The sequence below is a fragment of the Rousettus aegyptiacus genome, unplaced genomic scaffold (assembly GCF_014176215.1).
Source record: "Rousettus aegyptiacus isolate mRouAeg1 unplaced genomic scaffold, mRouAeg1.p scaffold_m13_p_9, whole genome shotgun sequence".
Classification (NCBI taxonomy): Eukaryota; Metazoa; Chordata; class Mammalia; order Chiroptera; family Pteropodidae; genus Rousettus; species Rousettus aegyptiacus.
Window position 1 is genome coordinate 100728434 of NW_023416312.1, and position 22509 is coordinate 100750942.

The 22509-nt window shown below is 44.2% G+C and overlaps 1 protein-coding gene and 1 pseudogene across 3 annotated transcripts in view; both read right to left on the reverse strand.

Annotated features, from left to right (window-relative positions):
• The window catches only part of MECP2 (methyl-CpG binding protein 2), a 59855-nt gene extending 40756 nt beyond the window's left edge, over positions 1–19099 (reverse strand). For 2 of the 3 annotated variants that reach the window (XM_036226581.1, XM_036226579.1), the window contains exons 1-2: positions 18949–19099; positions 14045–14168 (exon numbers count right to left, since the gene is read on the reverse strand). Coding sequence is in view for 1 of the 3 variants with exons in the window: in XM_036226579.1 (XP_036082472.1) it covers positions 14045–14070 (26 nt within the window). In the remaining 2 variants the exon portion in view is untranslated. The remainder of the gene's footprint in view (positions 1–14044; positions 14169–18948) is intronic. The other variant, XM_036226582.1, reaches the window with a different exon arrangement.
• On the reverse strand, positions 6026–6144 carry LOC118608465 (annotated as a pseudogene).
• Positions 19100–22509: the final 3410 nt, after the last annotated feature.

Genomic DNA, 22509 nt, shown 5'->3' on the forward strand with positions numbered 1-22509 from the left:
GATAACGGCAAGGAACTGAGAATATTGAGAGAGAAAGAAAAAAGAAAAAAATGTGCTTAACCTTGCTCCTGAATAAGAGTTACATTTTCCTATTTCTTCAAATGTCTAGACATTGTGAGTGACACGCTGTCAGACTTTGGATTGTTATGTTCCAATGAAGATTACCGATTTTTTATTTTACCAGGCAGCTGACTTGGTAGAACTCAAACTCCAAACCGTTTTCCTTATGGTGGGCAGCAGCTGAAACCTCTGTTCATTTCTTTTGCCTTAGCTAGAGTTGAGCAGAGTTTATATGAATAATCTGGACTCCCTGCCTGTGATTATCCGCTTGCCAGGATTTCTGCCCTCAGTTTCCAGCTACTGTGGTTGCTCGGAACTGTCTTCTTATTCCTCAACCTGAGACTGAAGGTCTCCATGTGAGTCTCGGCCTCCCTGCAGCAGCACTGACTAGGACAGCCCTCGGGGGAAAAGCCATTATAAACAAGAAATCCACTTAATGCAGTTCCCTTCTTCTAAATATCAACTTCCCTCAGTTTCTGCCTACTTTTAGTCACTTTCTGGTACCTTTAAATTAGTTGTTTTTAAATTTTGTCCAGAGTTCTTAGCTGTTATCTGCAAGGGGGGTAGTCCAACACAGCTACCTCACTACTACCAGAAGCAAATTCCCCAGGTGACTTTTGAACACAATAATCTTGATTTTACATATGTAGTAAGATAGCTCTTAAGAACAAAAAGAAATCTTAAGCTTCATTCAGCATTCTCATTGTTAGTAGTAATACTGATATTGTAATTTTACAACTATTTTACATACATTAGAAGATAAAGCAAATACGTAACTATGTTAATGTAAATTAGGAATCAACATTTTCAGTTTAAGAAAAAGATAAATAAGGATAAAATAAAAGTTAAAGACAAATCCTCTTGCGTGAAATTTCCACTGAAGATATCGTTATGTATCCATGACTTAAAAAATTTTTTGATATATTTTCTAGCTTTGTCCATTGAAAAGGCCCAGATGCAATGTCACCCCAGTAAGAATGAGCACATCTAGCACCCAATTCTTGGATTCTAAATAGCATTTCCCACTAAAAGGAACCAGAGCTCTTGGAACCAGTTCTGGGGCAGGAAAAGCACATGCTGGATGGAATGTCTTATGCCAGAAGGCAAAGAATCGCTCAAAGACAAATTAATGAGGGTATGCCAAGAGGACACAGGTGCCAGCATCACTGACCAAATGTGGAATAATTTGATCAAAATATAGTGACTGTAGCTAAACTGTAAAACATTTAATAATTCCATGAGTCCATATTGACATGAAAGAGAAAATACGACAGCAAATATTTTGCTACCATCTGAGGTGAGATGAGGATTATATCAACTCCTTACTCTAGAAGTTGGTAATTAAGTTAGTAATTAAAGGAAAAAATTTAGCATTTACACTGTCTTTTTAGGAGGATATATAGTTTCTCCTTACTTGATGAAGGAAAGTTCTTTTCAGAATGCCAATATTAAATGCAGAAGAGACCACAGAATCATTTGGTAAAGCCCAATGTAATAACAGATGCAGGCAAGGGTCATCGGTGAACATGCTAAAATCCTTAGGTGAGCGGCTGCTGGGTAACAGGACCTTCCCACGGTGCCAAAGCGTCACCCCACGGATTACTTATCAATTACAACAGGAAAACTGTACATGCACAATGGAGAGATCTGGCAGTCACCTCCTTCTTCAACCAAGTAGTAAAACGCAGCATCAGGAATCACAGGAGAACCAGCCAACGTGATGCTAAGAAAAAATATTCTTGCCCCAAATGTTTACCTAAAAAAGCCCACAGAACTAACTCCTCATTTATGATTAATATAAGAAATAAACAAGAAAAAAGAGACATATCTGGAATGTGTCTTCTACAAGATGACTGGGCTGGGTGCTTCGAAAAGTCAATGTCACATGGGGACTGGAGGTGAGGAGGCTGTTCTTAAAAGAGACAAAGGAAGCATATACAAACGCAAGGTATAAATCCTAATTGCTTATTACCCAATCCATCCCCCCCCCCACCAAAAAAAAAACCAGCTATGAGACATTTGGGAGAAATCTCAATTTGGAATGGCTATTTGATAACATTAGAGAATTGTAAATTTTTAAAGATGTGCTCAGGACATTGTGCTTATATTAAATGTCCTTATTTTTAGGAGAAATATGCTGAAGTACTTAGGGATGAAATGCATGCTGTCTGCGAGTTCCTTTCAAATGGTCAGCAAAAGCGTATAAAAATGTACATATCTATGCAGACCAAGAAGATATGTAAAAATGTTAACAATTGTTGAATCTACGCAGTGGGCACACAGGCTTCACAATAAATTAGAAAAAAAGATTTGGCTGAAATAAAGAATTTAACAGAAGGGACACAAAATAAAGTCTAGGAGATCTTCCAAAATTTAGAGGGAAAAAAAAGGAAAAATGAGAAAGGATGGATCAAGAGAGAGGACCTATATAGGAGGTCCAAAATCAAGCTAACAAGTCTCCATAAGAAACAAAATGAAAGGATGGAAGCTGGCATATTAAAAGAGCTCACAATAGACGGAAGTATTCTGAATGAATGAAAAAGACACAACTCTAAACACGTTCTCATTCAATTTCAGAACACTAAAGAAAAAGAAAAGATCCAAAAATTTTTCTAGGGAAGAAGGAAGAAAAGAAGGCCACCTACAAAAGAGCCGCAACTAGATTGCCATCAGTCTGTTTCATTACTGACTCTGCGTACTAGAAGACAATGGGAGCAACGCCTTCAAGGTTAGGAGGGAAGATGACTTTCGGCTTGGACTCCCATGCTTAGCCAATCGAGTAGAAGAGCAGAAGACATTTCAGACGTGCCGTGACTCAGAAGACACGTCTGTTACAGAGCTTTTGGCCGCAGGTAACAGAAAAGCCAACTCGAACTGGCGTACACAGTAAGAACCCGTATTCTCTTGCACAGCTGGAATCCCAGAGCTGGGGCAGGCGCCAGGTTGCTCCTGTCTCCCTATGCCGCCACCCTTGGTGAGGAAGCGCTGTCCTCAGGATTGGTCCCTCAGTCTGAGGTTACACCAGAGCTGCCAGCGGCACCTTCCTATTTACTTCCAGTAAGGGAAAGACAGCTGCCCCTGAAAGGGCCACTGAAGCCCTTCGCTTCAGTCTGCGTGGACCAACTGAGGCCACAGGTCCAGCCCTGACCAATGACAGTTGTCAAGGGAATGAAATGTGTGGAACGACTTCAGGATCCTTGCGGGAGTCGAGAAAAAGGTAGAAAGATGACTTAGACCAGAGTTCTGTGGAAAAGGGACATGGGCAAGCAACGATAGCGTCCACTACAGTTTACTACCCATGCGCTCTATCTCAGAGCAAGTTATTTAAACCAAGTAAAAGGCACAGGTCCTGGGACACAGGGGCTCCAATCCAAGAGCGCAGTGAAGGGGTGACCCAGGCAGCAGCTGTGTACAACCTCACAGAGCAAATACTTGTTCAGAATGCAGGAGGGCAGAGAGCTCTGAGAGGAAGGCCTCTGAGGGTGAGAAATGCAGAATCACAGGAAAGAAATAGCATGGCTAGAGGATTTTACGACACGATCAGGGAACACTATTCAACAAAAGCGGAAAGCGATCGGAAACAGTGGGGAAAACAAAGAGCTGTGCAAGAAAGCCAAGGTCCAAATATGAAGCAGGCTGCATTCTGGCAAGAATGTTAAGCAAGCAATAGCGTATAAAGAAAAGAGAAACTATTTGGCCTTGATTGGTCATTCTCCTTTGAGTGGTCCAGCGATTGTGACTCTAGACCCATAAAGAAGGAAATGTAACCCTCACACTCATTGTGAGGCCTTGTGGTAAACAATATTTACATATGTATAAAAAATGTCAACGATGTTGACTGGTTTTCAACTTTAGAATTACCCCGTGACCACTGGATGTGGCCGCAGGGCAGAGCATAACCGTTAACGACTGGTTATGGGAATGACCAAGTACAGCTTTTAGGAGGCAGAAGTGAGGGTTGTGGGAGGAAAAGCAGGGTCATTAATGTCAGTTACTTTCTACAGAGGGGAAGTGCCATACGGACTAAAGTTGACGGAACAGGAACCACTGTTTAAAGTTACAGAGAAAATGTGAATATGAATCTCAACATGGGAAGTGATAAAAGCCAAGTCGTCCTCTTTCATTTCAGGGAATGAATATAATTCCCTCGAGTTGGCACATCAAGAAAGATGTATAAGCATATGATTTAGTTTTTAAGGTAAGCATCAGAGAAACTAAAAGTGGAAATGGTTAAAAACTGTCATCTCTGGGTCGCGAAACAGGAAGGGGAAGGGGTAGATTGTTGTTTTCACCATAATCTCTTCTGAGAGAGCTCATGTTATTGAGTGGCTGTAACATTTTGATAAAAACTCGAAATCCAAAGAACCTAACCCTCAATAGTTTCCTACTGCTCTGCCATTAACATCGAAAACCCTGCACCCGGCCTGTCAACCTCTCTGCCCACATCTCCGTCACCCCTGCCCCCACTCCTGCTCTGCTTCGGAGAAACCCGCTTCCACTCTGCACCTTGCCCAACCCTTCTGCTCCCCGCGTGGTCCCAGGCTTTGGCACTGCCTCCTCAGGGCAGGCTTCCGTACCCCTCTCAAGGCCGGCTGTTCCCCCACTTGATCACGGCGAGCGCCCCCATACCTGTCCTTCAGAGCGCTTAACCCTCTGTAATTACATAATTCCTTGTGAATTATTTAAAGTCAGTCTCTCCCACCAAACTTATACTCCATGCAGAAAGGTACCGCCAGTTTGTCTCAGCCGCCCTCCAGCCTGCCCACCGCAGTGACTGGGGTACCAGACACCTGACTCCGACGTGGAGTGAGTGGCTGGACGACAGCCTGATGAACTGCAGATCCTTCAGCATGGGGCAGCGAGGAACTCAAAGTGAACTGTATTGGCCAGATGAAAAAGTTACTATATGTGGAACAATCCCATCATTTAGAACTGGGTGTCATTATAACAAATAGTCTTATGAAATGTGTAACGTTTCACGAGTGTCAGTGAGGAAGCTGCAAAATATATCACCCAAAGTACTGCTGCATCCATCTGAGAGGTGACTTGTGGCTTGGATGGTCTTAGCCATGGAAATGGTTCTGGGGTGCCTTTGAAATGGAGAGCCCTGCAGGATTTGCTGGTGCCTTAGAGGAAGGCAAGGAAAAGAGCAGAATTAAGGACAACTCCTAGAATTTTTGATTGGTAACTGGGCAGATGCTGATGCTGTTTACAGAGATAGAAGAGACAGGAGAAGCACATTTGAACGGGGAAAATGCGAGAGTTCTGTTTGGGGCTCGTTAAGTGTGAGATGTCTACGAGCCTCTCAGAAGGAATACAGAAGCGGTCACCCAGTGTGGGGCTCGAGAGGGAGCCTGAAGATGCGGGCACAGAGCAGGCTCATCAGCACACAGGCAGACCTGCCATTCGGAGCAATGAAAATGCAGAAACAGAAAGTCTCCTAATTAAATCAAGACATAGCCACCAATGAAATGTCACGTGGTCATTAAAAACGATGGAGTAAAGACCTTATTTAGATGTTATCTATCTGTAGATAGCAGATTTATGAGCAATTCTCTTCCTTTCTCTATTTTCTAAAAAATTTTTTCATCAAATAGATATTACTTTCATAATTAGACGATAAAGTTACTTTCATTTTAGGGAAAAGTGATGATATAAATCTATTTTTACTCCCATGGACAGATATCTACAGCATCTCATCGAGGAAAGGGGGCGAATTGCAACAGCGCATACTATATGATCTCATTTATCTAAAACAATACACACGCATGCATGCGAGTGCATGTAGAAGACTCTAAAAGGATGTTTAAAATGCCAACAGCAAAGGTAACTTTTCGGCTATTATTTTCCAAGCAATTTATGTGGTATGAAGAATTTTTTTTTTTAGGCGAGGCAACCCTTGGTTGACTTCACAGATTGCAAGGACCTTGTCAGCTTACAATCCCTTATTTTTAATTTTTTTTTATGCCTATGGCACCTGGCCTTCCTAGGTGGTCTCCCATCCAAGTACTAACCAGGCCTGACCCTGCTGAGCTTCCAAGATCAGACGGGATCGGGCTTGTTCAGGGTGGCGTGGCTGTAGACAACATGAGGAGTTCTTAAAGAGTTTTAGTTGCATTACACTTTACACGGTATCTGTACAACACTGAACGTGTTCATAAAAATACTTGCTATAATAACTTGAACTAGTCTTTAAATGTGGCTTTACCTGCCTTTGTTGCACCTGTGCTCCAGGGCTTTCCCTGGTCTCTTTCCCCGCACACGCTGACTACTCAAGTGCTGGCTGTTCTTCCATTTGCAGCCATGCGATATACGCAATAGGCGTTCCTTATCTTTTTCTGCCATGGACCCTTTTGGCTTTCTAGACCTCCTTGGAAGAATGTTTTAAAATGCAAGAAATAAAATGCATAGACACTGATTAACAACGTACTTCCAATCAGAGCTACAGTAACAGGTGCACCTTTAGTAAACCATTAAATGACCAGGTCTAGAGGTGGGTCTAGTAAATATCCCAAGTTTGAAGCAGCGAAGAGCACAGATGATATCTGAAAACATCTGTAACTAAAATATGATATGAAATCATCTTTGTCCTCTGTTGGTAACAAAGTCACAGGTACTCTGAACACTATCGTGACGATGCCTACATTCGTCATCTGAAGGAAATCTGAATTTTCAATGATAAGTGGGTGAAAATAAAGATCAAGTGCTTTTCTCATCCAAGGTCACAGAACCCCTGAATTCTCAATCCTGAGACAGAGCCCTTGGTCTAGAAAGATACACAGCAAATAGTAAGACCAGTTTCCTCCGCACAGTAGAATTTCTAGAGAGATTTCCATATGCATCTAAATTGTTTACAATGATATTTTACTTCTATAATTAAAAAAGAGCTTAACAAATACTGTTTTTGTCTGTTTGCTTTGTCTTAAACAACCTGGAAGAATGGCTAAGAAATTTTATACAGTTGTTTACAAACTACGGTAACATTTTTTATAGGGTGATACCACTTAAAAAAAGATTTTCAACCTTCCCTAACCACTTAAGTATTATGATGACTTTAATCATTCCCATGTTCTTACAAGCCTAGAAAAAAATTCACTAGATTTACTCTGGAGTTTAAAGGAACAAAAGACAAACTGTCATAACTACAGATGTTTGTCTATTTTTTTGCCAAGTGTACTTCCAAAACAGCTGAAAATATTAGAGCAAATTAGTACTTAATATGGACTAATACCTTCTGTTGTTTACAAAAACACAAAAACCAGAAATGCGAAAATTTACATTTAAAAAATAAGTTACTAAATATGTGTAGACAAATTTAAAAGACAACTTATCAAAGTAATGTCAAAACTTAAGAACCACTAGAAGCCCCAGAAAACCCAAAACGCTTTAGTATTTCAAAAATAACTCACACGTAGAAAGTCAGCTCATGCTTAAAAGTGCTCGAGTTCTGTTTTAGCAGCACTGTGGAATGTTGCAAAAGAGATGGGAACGAAGCGAAATGTGCATATCTCAGAAGCCTGCTTTGCTTTCTTTCAAATCTAAAAATAAAACCTTCGAACTGCCGTATTAATAAGTCTAGAAAATGGATGCCTTTTTTTTGTGGAAAGTTTCAACAAACACAGAAATAAAAATATCTTCTCGGTTAATAGGAGCAAAGGATGTAAACATAAACCAGATGTCAATCCTCATTTCACTACAATTCCATTCTCCCTTAGGGTTCTGGTGGGGCTTCTGCTGTGAAGATGTTTCTGCAGTACGAGGCTTGTTAAATGAATGAAGGTGTGCATCGAATGAAGGTGGACCAGGCTCAAAAGCCAAGTACTGAGTAAAACGCGTGAGGTTTAGAACGTTACCACCCTATCAATTTGCAAAAACACTTTCAAATGTTCTATCATGGTCACGTGTAACATAGCACAAAGCTTGCATGGACAGTATCCCCGTCACCTTTGGGGAACAGGGTACCTTGGGGAGGCACAGCACCAACTGCAACCATGGGCTGGGATTTTGCTGGAGCTGTCGCATTTGAGTTCCAAAAAAGGAGGTTGGCGTAAATTGGGCAGACCGCTAACATCTCCAAAGTCCGAGTGGAAAGTAGCACGTGAGCAGAGAGCAGGGGCCAGGGAGGAAGGGGCCAGGGAAGACTGTGGGGCGGCAGTGTCTCACAGGCGGGCACGCGGAGGACCGGTGACTGAGGGCTCTGACCCCACCTCCCCAGCCCGGGCTTGCAGGGACTGCAGCAGGGCCGTCTAGCGTGGCTCATCGGGGTGGACCTGTCCTTCACGAGCCAGGAGCAAGCTTGCTTACACACTGCTTCCTTCACCATGAAAGTCTTGCTAAAAAAATAATTTAAAAAAGTCAGAAGAACTAAGCAATGTGTTTGGTGCCATAGCTGATTCGCGTGTCACGCCAGCTCCTGCCTGCCCCTCACTATTGGGTGCCAGAGAATGAAGCGTGGTGAAGGGGAAGCCCTCTCCTCATGGGTCCCCCGGGGTCTCCTGGGGCAGAAGTGGAGGGAAGGAAGGTTCCATAAAGAGACCTGGAGTGGGAGCCCTGGAGGCCTGATGGGTAGGTGAGAAGTCAGGGCAGGCAGCTCCAGGGCAGTGATGGGTGGCAAGGGGAAAAGGTGGATGGCCAGAGCACCTTGCAGTACCTTCTGGGGCTCAGGGCTATCTCAGGGCTTGAGGCGGCTTGGAAGGAAAGCCGAGCCTACTCAGCACGGCTGGCGTGGCTCTGTCGGATCTCCTACCTGCGCGCCCGCAAACGAACTGCGCCCAGCTCCGCAGCCTGGCTTGCTCTGCGGGCCTCGCCTCGCACTCCAAACTCCTCGGACCCGCCCGACAGTCCTCTCTGCTCTGAGCCTCCCTACATGCTGGTCTCTCCTCCACTCACACTTTCTCTGGGACTAGCTGATGTTGCCTTATCGTTCAGGTCTTGGGCGTCACTTTTCAAAGAAGTCCCTTCCCTGACTCCACCTCCATGTCTAGGCAGGACCCCTCTAATGCAGCGGTCCCCAACCTTTTCAGCACCAGGGACCAGTGCTCCTATGAGAATCTAATGCCCGATGATGTGAGGTGAGAAGGCAAATACAGATGATGCTTCGCTCGTTTGCCTGCCACTCACCTTCTGCTGTGCGGCCCAGTTCCTAACAGGCCACATGCCATGGACCTGTCTGTGGCCTAGGGGTTGGGGACCCCTGCTCTAATGTTTACATGCTCCCTCAGTGACCAGTACTTCTCCACTGTGGCATTTAGCCCCTTGTAAAGTAATAGCCTGTTTGCGTGTCTGGACCTTCCGTTGAACCGTAAGATGGCTGAGAGGAGGGACAGTCCCGAGTAGGTAGGACTAATAGATGCTCAATTAGAATAGGGTAAATGAATGAAGCATTGCTATATAAAGAGTACAACAGTAGAAGAGAAACGGAGCAACAGCTGCCTGGTCCTGACTACGCCCAGGATGCATTCCTCATGCACAGTACAATTCAAATGGGACAGAAGGCCCAGCAGGTGCGGAGACTCTTCAACCCTGAGTCCCAAGAAGCCACTGCAACTTAGAACAGCACCGAATAAAAATGCTCCATTTTCCTGAAGATTCACAAATGAGAATGGGCTGAAGTTCCTCTTGCCAAGTAAAGGGTCTTGCCTCACAGGTTCTGCTCACACGAGGTCACGTCTGATGAAATGGAAGCTTCTGAAGTTTTGCTTTCTAGCACTAACTGCTAAAAACTGTCTTCCCGGCCTAATTAACAGCTCTCTAATCTCTACAAACAGCCTTGCAATCATAAATTTGTATGCTTATCTACTCATATGTAGTCTTTTCTTCATAACTGTGCAATTAAAAGTCCACCTTTGATTCAGTAATATCTATCAAAGTTTAAAATGCATATACCCTTTGACCCAGCAAGTCTCATCTCTAGGAATTTCTCCTATAAACTTGGCCATGAACAAAATGGCATATGTAAAAGACTCTTAATTACAGCGTTAATGAAGTTAACACTAGAAACATACCTATCAACAGAAAATTAGTTAAATAAATCATGGTGCAGCCATATAATGGACTACTAACCCAACCCTTAAAAAGAATGACACGGCTCTATAGGAACTGATGATACCTGATACATTAACAAAAAAGAGCAAACTTCACAAATGTGCGCAGTATTTTATTCTTTGTGTACACACACACACACACACACACACCTTGTTTGCATATACACATAAAATGTGTACATAAACACATATATGAAATACATAATATGAGGTATCTAGAATAGTCAATTTCATAGAGACGGAAAGTAAAAGGGAGGTTGTCAGGAGAAGGAATGGGGAGCTATGGTTTAATGCGGACAGTTTCACTTTTGCAAGATGAAAAGGGTTCTGGAAATGCATAGTGGTGATGGCTGCATGACAATAAGAATGTATTTAATGTCACTAAACTGTACACTTAAAATGGCTAAAATGGTAAATTTGATGTTATGTATGTTTTACCATAATTTAAAAATTACACACACACGCACACAGATTAATGAGAAAATGGTAATGATGGCTGTCTCCAGGGAGAGAAATGACTATTGGGGGGCAAGGCAGCAAGGAGATCTTTTACCACCTAACCTTTTATACTACCTTTCTCATTCTGTACTGTATACCTAACTATTCAAGAAATCACTTTTTAAAAAATCAGCCTTATACAAGAAGCCTTTCCCTTAATCACAAGTCATTTATATCCCTTCTTTAAGTAAAAAATATTTTCAACCCAAATCAGAACGCCACTTCAGTTTTGAGGGTACTTATTAGATTTAAATGATGCAAGTTGTAAAAAATTGCACTTGTTCCCCTAAGAACATATTCACCAAAAGCCTGTCTTTATTTTTATCAGCTTTTACAGAAGCGCTTCAAAATCATCATAGAAGAAAATTACCATTTTTATCAGTACGCAACTTTTATTCTATCATAACAACCAAGCTAGCTGAATATAGAACTGTTTCAACAGCAAAAAGCCCTCATCATAATTCAAGACAAAAATCAGCCTGCAATTACGTGAGTTATAAAACAAACTATGCTTTATGTTGCAGTCTACCCTAAAGTTCTAACTTTATGTCAGAACTAAACACACACACACCCCCTCTGGATTCCTCCTAGTTTATCTAAAACCTACTTTTGATCCACTCTTTTCTTGAATCTTCCAGAATGAGCTCTGTAGCCATGCCACTGGCGTCACGACTTCTGTAGCCCTGCCCCCAGTCAAGAAGGCGGCAGCACCTGCAGGGCCCAGCATAGACCCTGGTTCAAAGTAGGGGCTTGAATATTTGTGAGATGAATGAATAAATGATTATCTGCTGACAAACTTGCCGTCAAGCCTTACGAAGAAAAAATTCAGTAAGAATGCTTTTGTTCACTTGAAGTCAGCGATGACAAAGGTGAAGATCAGATAACTGGCTCACCAAATAACTATGATGCAACTGACTGGGTGGGCTCTCGACCTTACCCCACGCTGAAGTGAAATACAAATATTTTGAAAACCACACAGAAAATACAGGACAACTTACCTATAAGGTCCTTTTGTATATATCAAATATGTATGCATGAATATAGTACATCAAGTTTTTTTTAAAGAAAATATAGATGAACACTGACATATTCTTAGAGTAGGAAAGGGTTTTCCAAGTATAAAAGCAAAAGAAAAAAATCATAACAGAAATGTTATATATCAAAAAGACAAACAGAATCAAAAGATCTGTAACAAAGTGGGAAAAATATCTGCACGATAAGAGAGAATTAATACCTTTAATACATTAAGAGTTCTTACAAATTGACTTAAAAATATCCCAATGGAAGAATGAATGCAGAACATGAACAGGCACTTCGCAAAGACCAAATACAAATGGCAAATGATAACTGAGGTTCGGCCTCAGTAATAACCCAAGTAGCACAAATTTCAAAGATGACTATCCAATTCTGGGAGGGTATGGGGAGGTGGCGCCTGCTCTGACTGTCGTGGGAACTGGGATAGCCATTTTGGGAGGCAATGTGGGGGTACCCACCAGCAACTCCAAGTCTAGGCAGCGTTCTTCAAAAACACTGGCACGTGTGGAAGTTCAATGCAGTAGTATCTTTAATAGTAAAGCATGGGGAAAATCATTGGGGGACAATGCATGACAATAAGTCGGCAATGGATCACGCTGCTATTTAACAGAAAAGAGGCAGACAGAAATGTATCATATGGCCAGATGCTGAATATGTGTAGTACTATCCTCGTTTTATTAAAAACACAAAAAGTGCATATTCGCATAGCCTGAGAACAGGCAAACAGTGGTTAGTCTGGGTGGTGGGCACAGAGAGTAACAGGGAGCTTTCATTTTTTTACTTAATATATTTTAAAATGGTTTGACTTTTCCCTAAAAGCATGTATTGTTTTTATAATTTCTTAAAAAGGAAAAGAAGAAAAATAATAAGATATAAGCACGTATCTACTAAAGACAGATTCTGCCCTTTGAAAATTCCCTTCAAAGTTCCTTGAAGCTCGAACGGCTGTGTCTTTCCCATTCATAAGTAATAAGAAATATTTTTTAAAAACATCTCTTCTATATTTCTTAGAAGAAATTATATAAAGTCACCACTGCCTGTTTTATAAAATCCATTTGTAATCTTAGAAAAAGACTACTAAAAACACGAACGGCCCCCCAGGGCCTATCGTCTACCAGAAGAAACCCAGTCACTGCCCATCTTACATTTAGTCCACACAATTTGAGACAATGCACAAAGCGCCAGCCACACAACTCCCACCAGCATAAACACGTGGCGGACAAAGAACGTCCTGTCAGCAGGGCCCAGGGCACATCCCGCAGCAAAGGGGAATGACAATCTGAGTCACAGGATCAGGAGTGAAACCAAATTTGGGACCTGGAGGCAGTGTGATGCTCTCCCTTTCCTTCCACATCTTCTCTTCAACTCCGCCCAAACCCTGCCCCTCACATGGTCCCCAAATGAGCTGTTATGGATGTCCACACAGCTTTAGACTGAGGTGTCGGAAACCACTAGAGAGACACGACAAAGTGCTACCTGGGGGGTCTCAGCTGGAATCACAATGGTAGCATAAGTATAAATTCACATTTTTTTCTTAGGAAAAGAAATGGAAAAATTCAGTGAGAATGTTCTGCCCTTACCACATGGAACGCTTGAAATCCAGGTGTCAAAACATCAAATGCGGAGTGACCACTGATTTTTAAAAAGCTGGAGATACTGAGCCTGCCAGTAGAGAAATCAGGGAACCACTCACTGTTACAAACTTGAGGTCCACACAATGGTGCCGAAGCAGCCAAAAGTGCGGCCGATAGAGCACCTGAGTGTCAGACCTCCAGTGGCTCGGATCCCGAGCTTTTCAAAAGGCATTCACTCTGCTCTAGTCTCAAGAGCCAGGTGTGTGTCTGGGTGCTCTCTTTAGTTCCCGTGGGAGGAGTGCAGCAAGCACATGCCATTAGCCATGGGCTCCCCTGTTCTGTGACAGCTTTCAGGAGGCCATCCTTCTAGGGGGCCACACGGCAGTTCCCACATCTGAAAATACATTACCACTGCTCACTAACGTTGACCAGGAAGTCATTTACCCAAACCAAAGCAAACAAAAGTACCATGCTGAAGACCACTGGGCAAAAGCAGCAGCGGCAGGTGAAGAGCTCAGTCAAAGCGCTCTCAGCTCAGCTGACCTGCTTCAAGGTGAACTGAAGTTGCAGATCACCAGTTCCGGCTCTAATCTGACGCCCGCCCCCAGATCACGCTGTGGCTACCAAGTAACCCTACCCAAACTGACCTTTCAGGGCTCAGGGAAGTGACTTTTTTTTATTATATGGCACAGTTTGGCACAGTTATGTCTTTAGTCTTTGGGGTACTTTCATACTGTCCAAGAGTAGTATAACTTGTTTTTTTCCTTTTTTTTTTTAAAAACAGATGGCCAAACCAGGACATATACTAAAAAAAAAAAAAGGAAGGTTACTTACCTGAGCCCTAACATTCCAGCTACCATGGAATCCTGTTGGAGCTGGTCTACAGAAGCAAGATGTATTCTGGGGAGTCACATGTCACATCAAAGCAGGAACTGGTGAGTCTGTATTTTTATGGAGCCTAAAACAAAGAAAATCGTAAGTTGAAAGCCCCCATTGTGCTGCACGATCTTTTTCCCAGGGCTATTTGGGACATTTTGAAGATAAACATATAGACAAAGTACTATGCTATTTCCCGGCTTACCTAGCTTGAAACAAAGGATAAACTGCAAATTACTGGCACATAACACACAGTGCTAAAATAAAGGAAAGATTCATGCATGTTAGAATCGACACTATCGTAGGTCCTGTCACCTCTGAAGGACACTCTGACAATTATTAAACATACCGTTAGTAGTGATCTCTGGTAAGTATTTTTTATACCATGTCATACAGAAACCATCAGGGAGAGAATACATGTTCAAGAGAACATGCGACATTAAAATACATGTTCAAGAGAACAGGCAACATTAAAATGTCATCCCCAAAAGAACACGTGAAATCCAGAGGCAACAAGCTGCTGTTAACATCACGTAAAGGAGCTTTAACCCTGAGAGAAAAATGCAGTACCAATGAAAATCAAGCGCCCTGGGAGATCCAAAGCCATCCTCCAAAAGTCTGTCTAAGAGCAATCACTTTTAAGCCTCTCGGATCAGTAAATTGCAATGTTCAACAGAGTTATTAGTTTGATAGTTTCTCTTTTGCTTTTGAACACATGTTCAAAAAGGGACTTTTATCATTACATTTTTCATTATTAAGATAACCATCATTTCCTTGTTAAAACCTAAACTGGCCTATATTAGCTAATCTCTGATACCTTGCTGGCCCAAGAGAAGCACTTTTTTTATCTTGAGACTAAAAAAAGCCTGGCATGTACAATTTAGAGATTATTCACACAAACAATTACTTGTGTAACAAACCCAGAGGAAGGGCAACACCAACCAAGTCTTTTACTTACAGCTGGTCTCTAACTACCAGGACGGTACCTTAGAATTATTTATTGAGGTGCAGTGAGGCCTTATAATTCTCTTAAACAGTCGAGTCATAGAATGCTTTGAGATCCCCAAAGTCAAGGTAACAGTGTTACTCAGTTAGCTACATAATAAAAATCAGACTGGTCTCCTGGCTGGGAGGCTCCGGAAAAGCACAACTTCTCACAGCCACGATTGTTTTTTCCTTGTACACTGAAGGAGCTGGACTAAGGTTCCTTCCAGCTCTGAAAGTTTAAGATCTTTGATTAACTCAAGATTTCACAGAGGCGGGGAATAAAAGAGCCAGCAAACGAGAGCAGTTAAGCGAAAACCCAATAAAGCAGTGATTTGCAGGTCCATGTATATAACAACCCCAGCTCTTAGGTAAGGAAGACAAGTGACCGCTCCATCAGGCTTGCTCCTGAGAGTTCAGACTTCTGCAGTAACAGCAAAACAGCTAGAGCGAGGACACGTCCGTATGCCAGCAGCCCCAACATAAGTGTGTCTTGAAACAGCTACAAAGACCAAGGCTTTATTCCCTAATGGAATGGCCACCCCCCTTTGATATGGGAGTGGGGACGTCCTGCCCGCCCCCCGAATTCCCACTTCCACTCAGGTCCCCTACACACCCACCTACCATCAAAGTGGTGGAACCGAGTATTAAAGCAATGACATGCAAATCAAGTTTTCAGTAAGTAAGGGTTCCTTGCAAGAGAAAGGCAGAAGAGAGCACGTACAGGCAGAAGAGTGCAACCTTTGTGTAAGCGAGCCCGAGGAAGAGGAACCCATTTACGTCTGTGCTAACCAAAACAAGATAGAAGCGCAGCGGTGACAATGGCAGTTTGCCTGGAGAGGGCTGATACAGAAGCATTGAGGGCAAGGTCCTTCCGTTGGAGCGGCAATAATGCTTTACCCAAGAAAAAAGGTTGTGTCTGCCGGCCACATGAGGCTGGTCTGCATGCGTGTCACCATAGCAGAGGGCAGCGAAAACAAGCAGGTCTCCTGCCACACGCCCTGGAGCTCGCCGCCAGTCTAGGACTGTTCTTTACCTCCTGTGCGTTTAAAACACTAGTTACTCCAAATATCAAACATTTTCGGTGATTCTCTCCTCCTCATAGATACTCAGGCAGCCTGCCAACAAACTGCTCTTAAGCCAATTAAAAGATTTCCACTGATATTCACCTGTATGAAAGATTACTGGTTCCAGGACACGTCATTTATCATGCAAATAGTCCCAGGCAGGTACATTAGCGGGTGGAAATGGCCTCGAGACAGGAACTAAGAATTTTACCTCTGCTCTTCTTTATTCTTAGTTAAAGAAGGGAGCCTCTCATTCCGTCTCCACGTGGGGGAAGGAGTATTTGGGTAGGGGCAACATCATATTGGAGTCATCTAGCCAGTTTTTCTGTCAAACTCCTCAGCTTGCCTCCCCACCAGACTAGATTCGGCCACTTAGAAGCAGCGCGGGCAGAGAAACAATGACTCTGGCTGGAAGTTGCAAATAGAATGCAAAACTGTATCCTTACCCCCTGCTCCACACGCAAACGGCACAAAAGTTGGAGCGCGGTTTGACTGCATCGTGCTGTCAGGTGAAACGAAGACCTGGTACTCTAGGTTTAAAGCATTCCAGGCAAGTTCGTAACAATAAAAAATAGGACGGTGTGATAGGCCAGTATGAACAAGAAAGCCATAAAAGGTTTCTTCAAGCTGTTAGGACATGCTGACTTCAGATGCCACCAGGAACTTTGCAGAGGAACTATATTCTGGAAGCTGCCAGTGCTGTTTAAAGGCCTTGGGATATGACAAACAGCTAGCTGGAGGGCATCTGAAGAGGCGAACGCATTGCCAAGGAGGGCAAAACAAAGCGGAGCCCCTGTCCTGTCGCATCCCAGGTTCGGATGTACAAACCCTGGTATCTTTGTCAAGTGAGGCTCGTGTATCTACGTGCATGGATGAAATGTATCTCAGCGATCGGCCACCTACCTGACATGCCACGAATGGGCGCTCTGTGGCGACGTACCTAATCAACTGTACTTCTACTAGATTGATTATGCCCTTTAAGGTTCTGACACGTGTCGGTAAGAAAATAAAAGGAAGCGTTTCCTAGGCTTCCTGACCGGGATTTGAAGTAGAAGTACTAAACAGCTCATAAGTAAGCCTGTTTCCCTAAATCCCTGGGGGAAATTCCCAAAAGACCTAAAAAATCCGGACCCTGTATTTTTAATAAGGATCCGGCATATTTCAAAAGACCCAAGAGGTCAGCTCAATCTCATTGTTCACTGCATCACTGAGATCCAGATGAAAATTCCAGCCACGAAACCTCAAATTTCTCCTCTAGAGCAATAACTGCCTATTAATGGTGAATTTTACTACGAAGGTCCGAAATGCTTCATTTTCCCAGTATAACAAAATGCCTACAACTTGTGAGAGTCCCACAGAGTCTAAGCCACTCAGCATCACACGCCGGTAGGTCTGGTTCCACGATCACCAACCACCCCCTGAATTTGATCCTACCATCTCACAATTTGGGGAACTGATCCCACACAGCAGACACAACGTGCGAATGGCTCCGCAAAGCCCATTCCTGTTCCTGGAAAAATAACCAGAAGCACACATCTGCCTGACCATGAGTCAGGAATATCAATTTTGTGGTGGAGCCCATTTCTGCTGTGACCGATTCACACAACAGAAGCGACTGCCACAGAGGTGCTCCAGGGCAAGCTTCCCCTCCTCGGGTCCATACTTAGCAATGTCACAAACGGTCTCCTCTGTGAGAGCACTCTTTTTAGACTCTTCACGATGACCTTAAGTCTTCGGTGCAAAACCGAAGACACATTGCCACGCCACGTAAAAGTCACCTGAGTTTCAGTTTGGGTGACTGAGTCATAACCAAACTAAAAAGAACATAAACTTTCGGGGGCAACTGACAGGAACCACAGCGATGCGATGAACTTGCCCCATCTGGTACGGTGATCTCGTCCAGGACTATGGGAGCCCGTTACATACTATGTCCCACTCCACTTATGTAACTGGAAGATCGCCGGCGAAGGGGGAGGATGGGGGAGCGCTCATATTCTGAGGCCACTGCACCCCCAAAGACCCTGGGGGCGCGCTCCCACTGACGAGCCTCAGGTGCTGCCGGACACACGGTCCCCTACCCACGGCTCCTGATGGGAACGAGAACAGCCTCTTTAGGATGAGTTGTGGGACCAGGAACACAACGTCTAGTCCCTTTTGTGGGTGGACAATAATTCCCACCTACTTGTTCCTGCTAAATGGGAAAGGAGATGGTGGAACGACTCGCTCGCAGTGGGGGCAGAAAGTCATGGAATGGGCGAGAAGGAGGGGGAGGCAAAGCCTGGAGATGGGGGTGAGAGCGCAGGAGCCCTTGTGGCGCACTCTCCCGAACGGGAGGCGGACTGCGCACGCGCGCCGATGGGGGGGGCCGAGTAACGGGAGAGGGGGCGCGCGAGGGAGGGAGAGGGGAGAGCGCGATCCAGGGAGAGGCTGGGGCCGCGGGCGCGCGACGGCGCCGCGGGCCCGAAGCCCCGAGAAGGGCACGACGCGCGCGCAGCCCGGACAAGCGAAGCCCCAGCGACAGGGACGCCCGCGGGGCCGGGGACCGGGATGCGCGCCGAAGGCGGGAGGGAGCCGGGCGCCAGGCGAAGGCGGCCCTGGGAGGCCGGGGCGAGGACGGTCACCCACGAGTGCGGGTGACGGGCCGAGGGGGGTGCCGTCACCGGCGGCAGCGGGAGGGGGAGGGTAGAGAGGAGGGACGCCATCCGCCAGCCGTGTCGCCCGACCCTGTGGGCCCCTCCCGCGCCACGTCCCGCCCCTACCCCCCGCCCCTCGGCAAGGGTCCCCGCCCGCGGCCGCGGCGGTCCCACTCACAGTCTCTCCTCCTCGCCTCCTCCTCCTCCTCCGCTTGGCGCGGCAGCGGCGGCGGCGGCCATTTTCCGGACGGCTTTTACCACAGCCCTCTCTCCGAGAGGAGGGAGCGCGCGCGCCGCCGACGCCGGGACCCCGCACGGCCGACGTCGCGCCCCGCCCTCCCGGCCGGCCTGCGCGCAGCTGCACCTGCGCGCCCGCGTCCCGCCCCCGGCACCGCCGCGAGCCCGTCCGCCATTGGGTGCGGCGGCCGGGGCGGGGCGGGGCCTCGGCGGCAGCGCCACCAATTGGCAGGAGTTTGTGTCCTTTCTGGCTAGGAAAAAGGGGGCGGACCCCCTGCCCAGCTGCCGATTGGTTGCCCTCGGCCGTCATTTGGGGAAAAGAGGCGGCTTGGGCACCGAGGGGCTGGTTTAGTGGGCGGAATTTGAATATTAAGGATTAATGGGCCCTTGCGGATGCTGGGGCAAGTGAAGGCCTAGGCATCGGACTTCTGTTTGCACCGCCCTCCCGAGGTCGTTGACGCGCTGTCTACAAACGCACCAAGTACGCTGCAATAAGTGTTTCACTGCACCCGCATTTTCTCATTACCACCACCTTCAGTAGAAGCAGCAAAGTTGCCTGCCCTGGAGCCTGACGTCGTTCCTGCCGAAGGACCTTGGTTTAAGGGGCCTGTCCATTGCATTTTTTCATCTGAGCTTGCCATGAGCCACACTCTCATAGGGGCAGGGAATAAACTGACAACAAACCTCAGCTCTGGCCTTCGTGAAACTGTCGTGGGGGAAGAGAGTACATGTTAAGGCTGCATGAGACTTGTCATTGTTGGATCAGATGTTTTGGTGGAGGTGTAAAAAATGGGCAGAGAGAGCACAGAGGAAGCAGCACTAAGCTCTGCCTGGAGGGGAGAGGAAGACTTCCCAGAAGAGGCGATTTGGGAGCTATTTGGGAAACAGCAATTGTGTTTTAGAAAAATGAGAGCGTGAGAAAAGTTTTAGCCAATGAGGTGTTCGGGACAAGACTGTTTGTCAAGGCGACCTTATTCTGATTCCGGGCATCATCCAATTCATCCGATGCTCCTTGTGCTAAGTTCTGTGATTAACAAGGAAACTTCTGATTTCAAACAGCTATTTATTACTGATTAAACAGCTGCTCTGTGCCAGGCACTGTTCCAGGTTCTGGGTGCACAGTACTGAACGAGACAGCAAACGAACATTCTTGTGTGGACTAGTCATACTAAACATACAAATAAATAAGTAATATAATGTCACATAGCGATGAGGGCTTCGAGATAGCTAAAACAAGGGTGAATGGGGTGCTATTTAGATATCCACAGGCTTTCGCCCTCATTTTATTTCCCCATAAGGATAGCTGGAGAGAGAGCATTTCAGGCAAGTTCAAAGGCCCTGAGGAGAGACTATGCCTGGCATATTAGGAACTTACAAGGAAGCTTATTTGGCTAGAGAGAGGAGGGGTGCGTAGTTGGAGAGGCAGCAGGAGCCACCCTGGGAACTGGGAGTTTATTCTAAGATGAGAAGCCCTTGGAGAATTTTGAACTGGGAGCTGACATCAGCAGATCTATGTTGTAGGTGCAATGTGGAGAGCCATCCATGCCGGGACAAAACTAGGAACAAGAGCCCAGTAAGGAGGTCCTGACAACAGTCTAGGAGAGCTGATAGTGGCTTTAAGTAGGGTGGTAAGAGTAGAGGTTCTGAGAAGCTGTGAGATTCAAGCTATATTTTACGAATCGTGCAGAAAGGGTTGACTGTAGGGTATAAAGAAAGAGAAGAAACAATGATGATTCCTGAGTTTTTGGCCTGAGCAACGGAGTAAATGGGTGCCTTTCAGCACAACTGGGAAGACTGTAGGAAAAAGCACATTTTTGCAAATACAGATCAAGAATTCTGTTTTGGCCATGTTAAGTTTGGGGTGTCTATTAGACGTGCAAGTGAAGATGTCGAGTAGGTGGTTGGGTCAACAAGCAGTCCAAAGTCGTCAAGTTGAGCATCCAACTCAAGAAGCTATAAAAGAAACAGCACTGTAAACCTGGAGAAAATAGAAGAAAAATAAGGATGATCAGAAACTGACGAAGCAGAAACAAATGATAGAATTGAGAATATCAAAAGCTGATTCTCTGAAAAGCTGAAAAACAAAGCCAACCTTCTAATAAGCTAAACATAAGGGGAGAATAGATGAGTCGAATGTATTAGAAAGGGAAAAAAAGCTATAGCCTACAGATACACTATATTATATAACAGATGATAGGTAAAAGATATACAGTTCTAAAAGTATGTCGGTAAGTTGGAAAACGTAAGCAAAATGAATAAATCCCTAGAGAAGCACAGCTTACCAAAACTGACTCTAGAAATAGCAAATCTGGATAGACCTTTTATAACCACAAAGCAATTGACTGTGTATTTTAAAAATCTACTTCCCACCAGAAAAAGCTCAGAGAGCTTTAAAGATGAGTTCTATCAAATCTTTCATGAGTAATTCCAATCATAAACAGAAAAGAAAAAAAAAACTCCCCAAATTTATGAGACTAATATAACTACTATAACAACAGACCCATGAAAGCGTGATGCAGGATGTGGAAATAGATGTAAAAATTCTAGACAAATCAACTGAATCCAGCAGTGTATAATGATATAACCAAGTTGAGTTTTATCCTAAGAAGGCAAGGATGGTTTAAAATTAGAAAATCACCCTTAACAGATTTAAGGGGAATAAATTATCTGATTATTTCAATAGATGCAGAAAAAGCATTTGATAAAATTCAACACCTACTTATGATTTTTAAAAAACAACATAGAGAACTATGGACAGAAGGGAACTTCTTTAATCTAATCGAAGGTAGCTATAAAAAAAAAACTTAGAGCAAACATCAGATTTTATGGTGTTAAGTGGAAATAAAGCAAGAAACAAAACAAGATCTACAGTGCAACATCATTCATGTAAAATAAAACACATGTATGCTTCTTCTCCCGTTCTCTTTTAAACTTCATCCTTGGAGTTTCATCATAAGAAGAAAGACCCTTAATCCCAGGTCGATTCCCTGGTTGTTAGGATGCAGACATGGAAATCCCGTCAGTATAAAAAAGCCGGAAAAAGCAATGGGGGAAAGAAAAGATTCAACTTGCTCTAGCTACAAAAATTATAAAACAGTTGGGAATAAACTTATAAGAAATGCCAAAAACCTATATTAAAAAACTATAAAACTTTACTGAAAAACATAAAAGAAGACCTGAAAAAAATAAAAGCTACCACATTCCAAGAAGGGAAAAGTCGAAATAATAAAGATGTCATTTCTTCATAAATTACTCTGGAAATTCGTTGCCTGAGTCAAAATCCAGGAGTTTTTATAGACTGTAACAAGTTAATGCTAGATCAGGAATAGTAAGTATACGAGACTAGAAGTCAAGACATTATTGAAAGAGAAAACCAATGAAGAGGGTCTTGCTAAATTCTTAGTTTGAATAAATAGGACTTACGTGATAAAATTTCACTCTTACCATTGAAGAGTAGAAAAATATACTAGTGCTTAAAGTATTCATAAGTAGAATTAAAAAT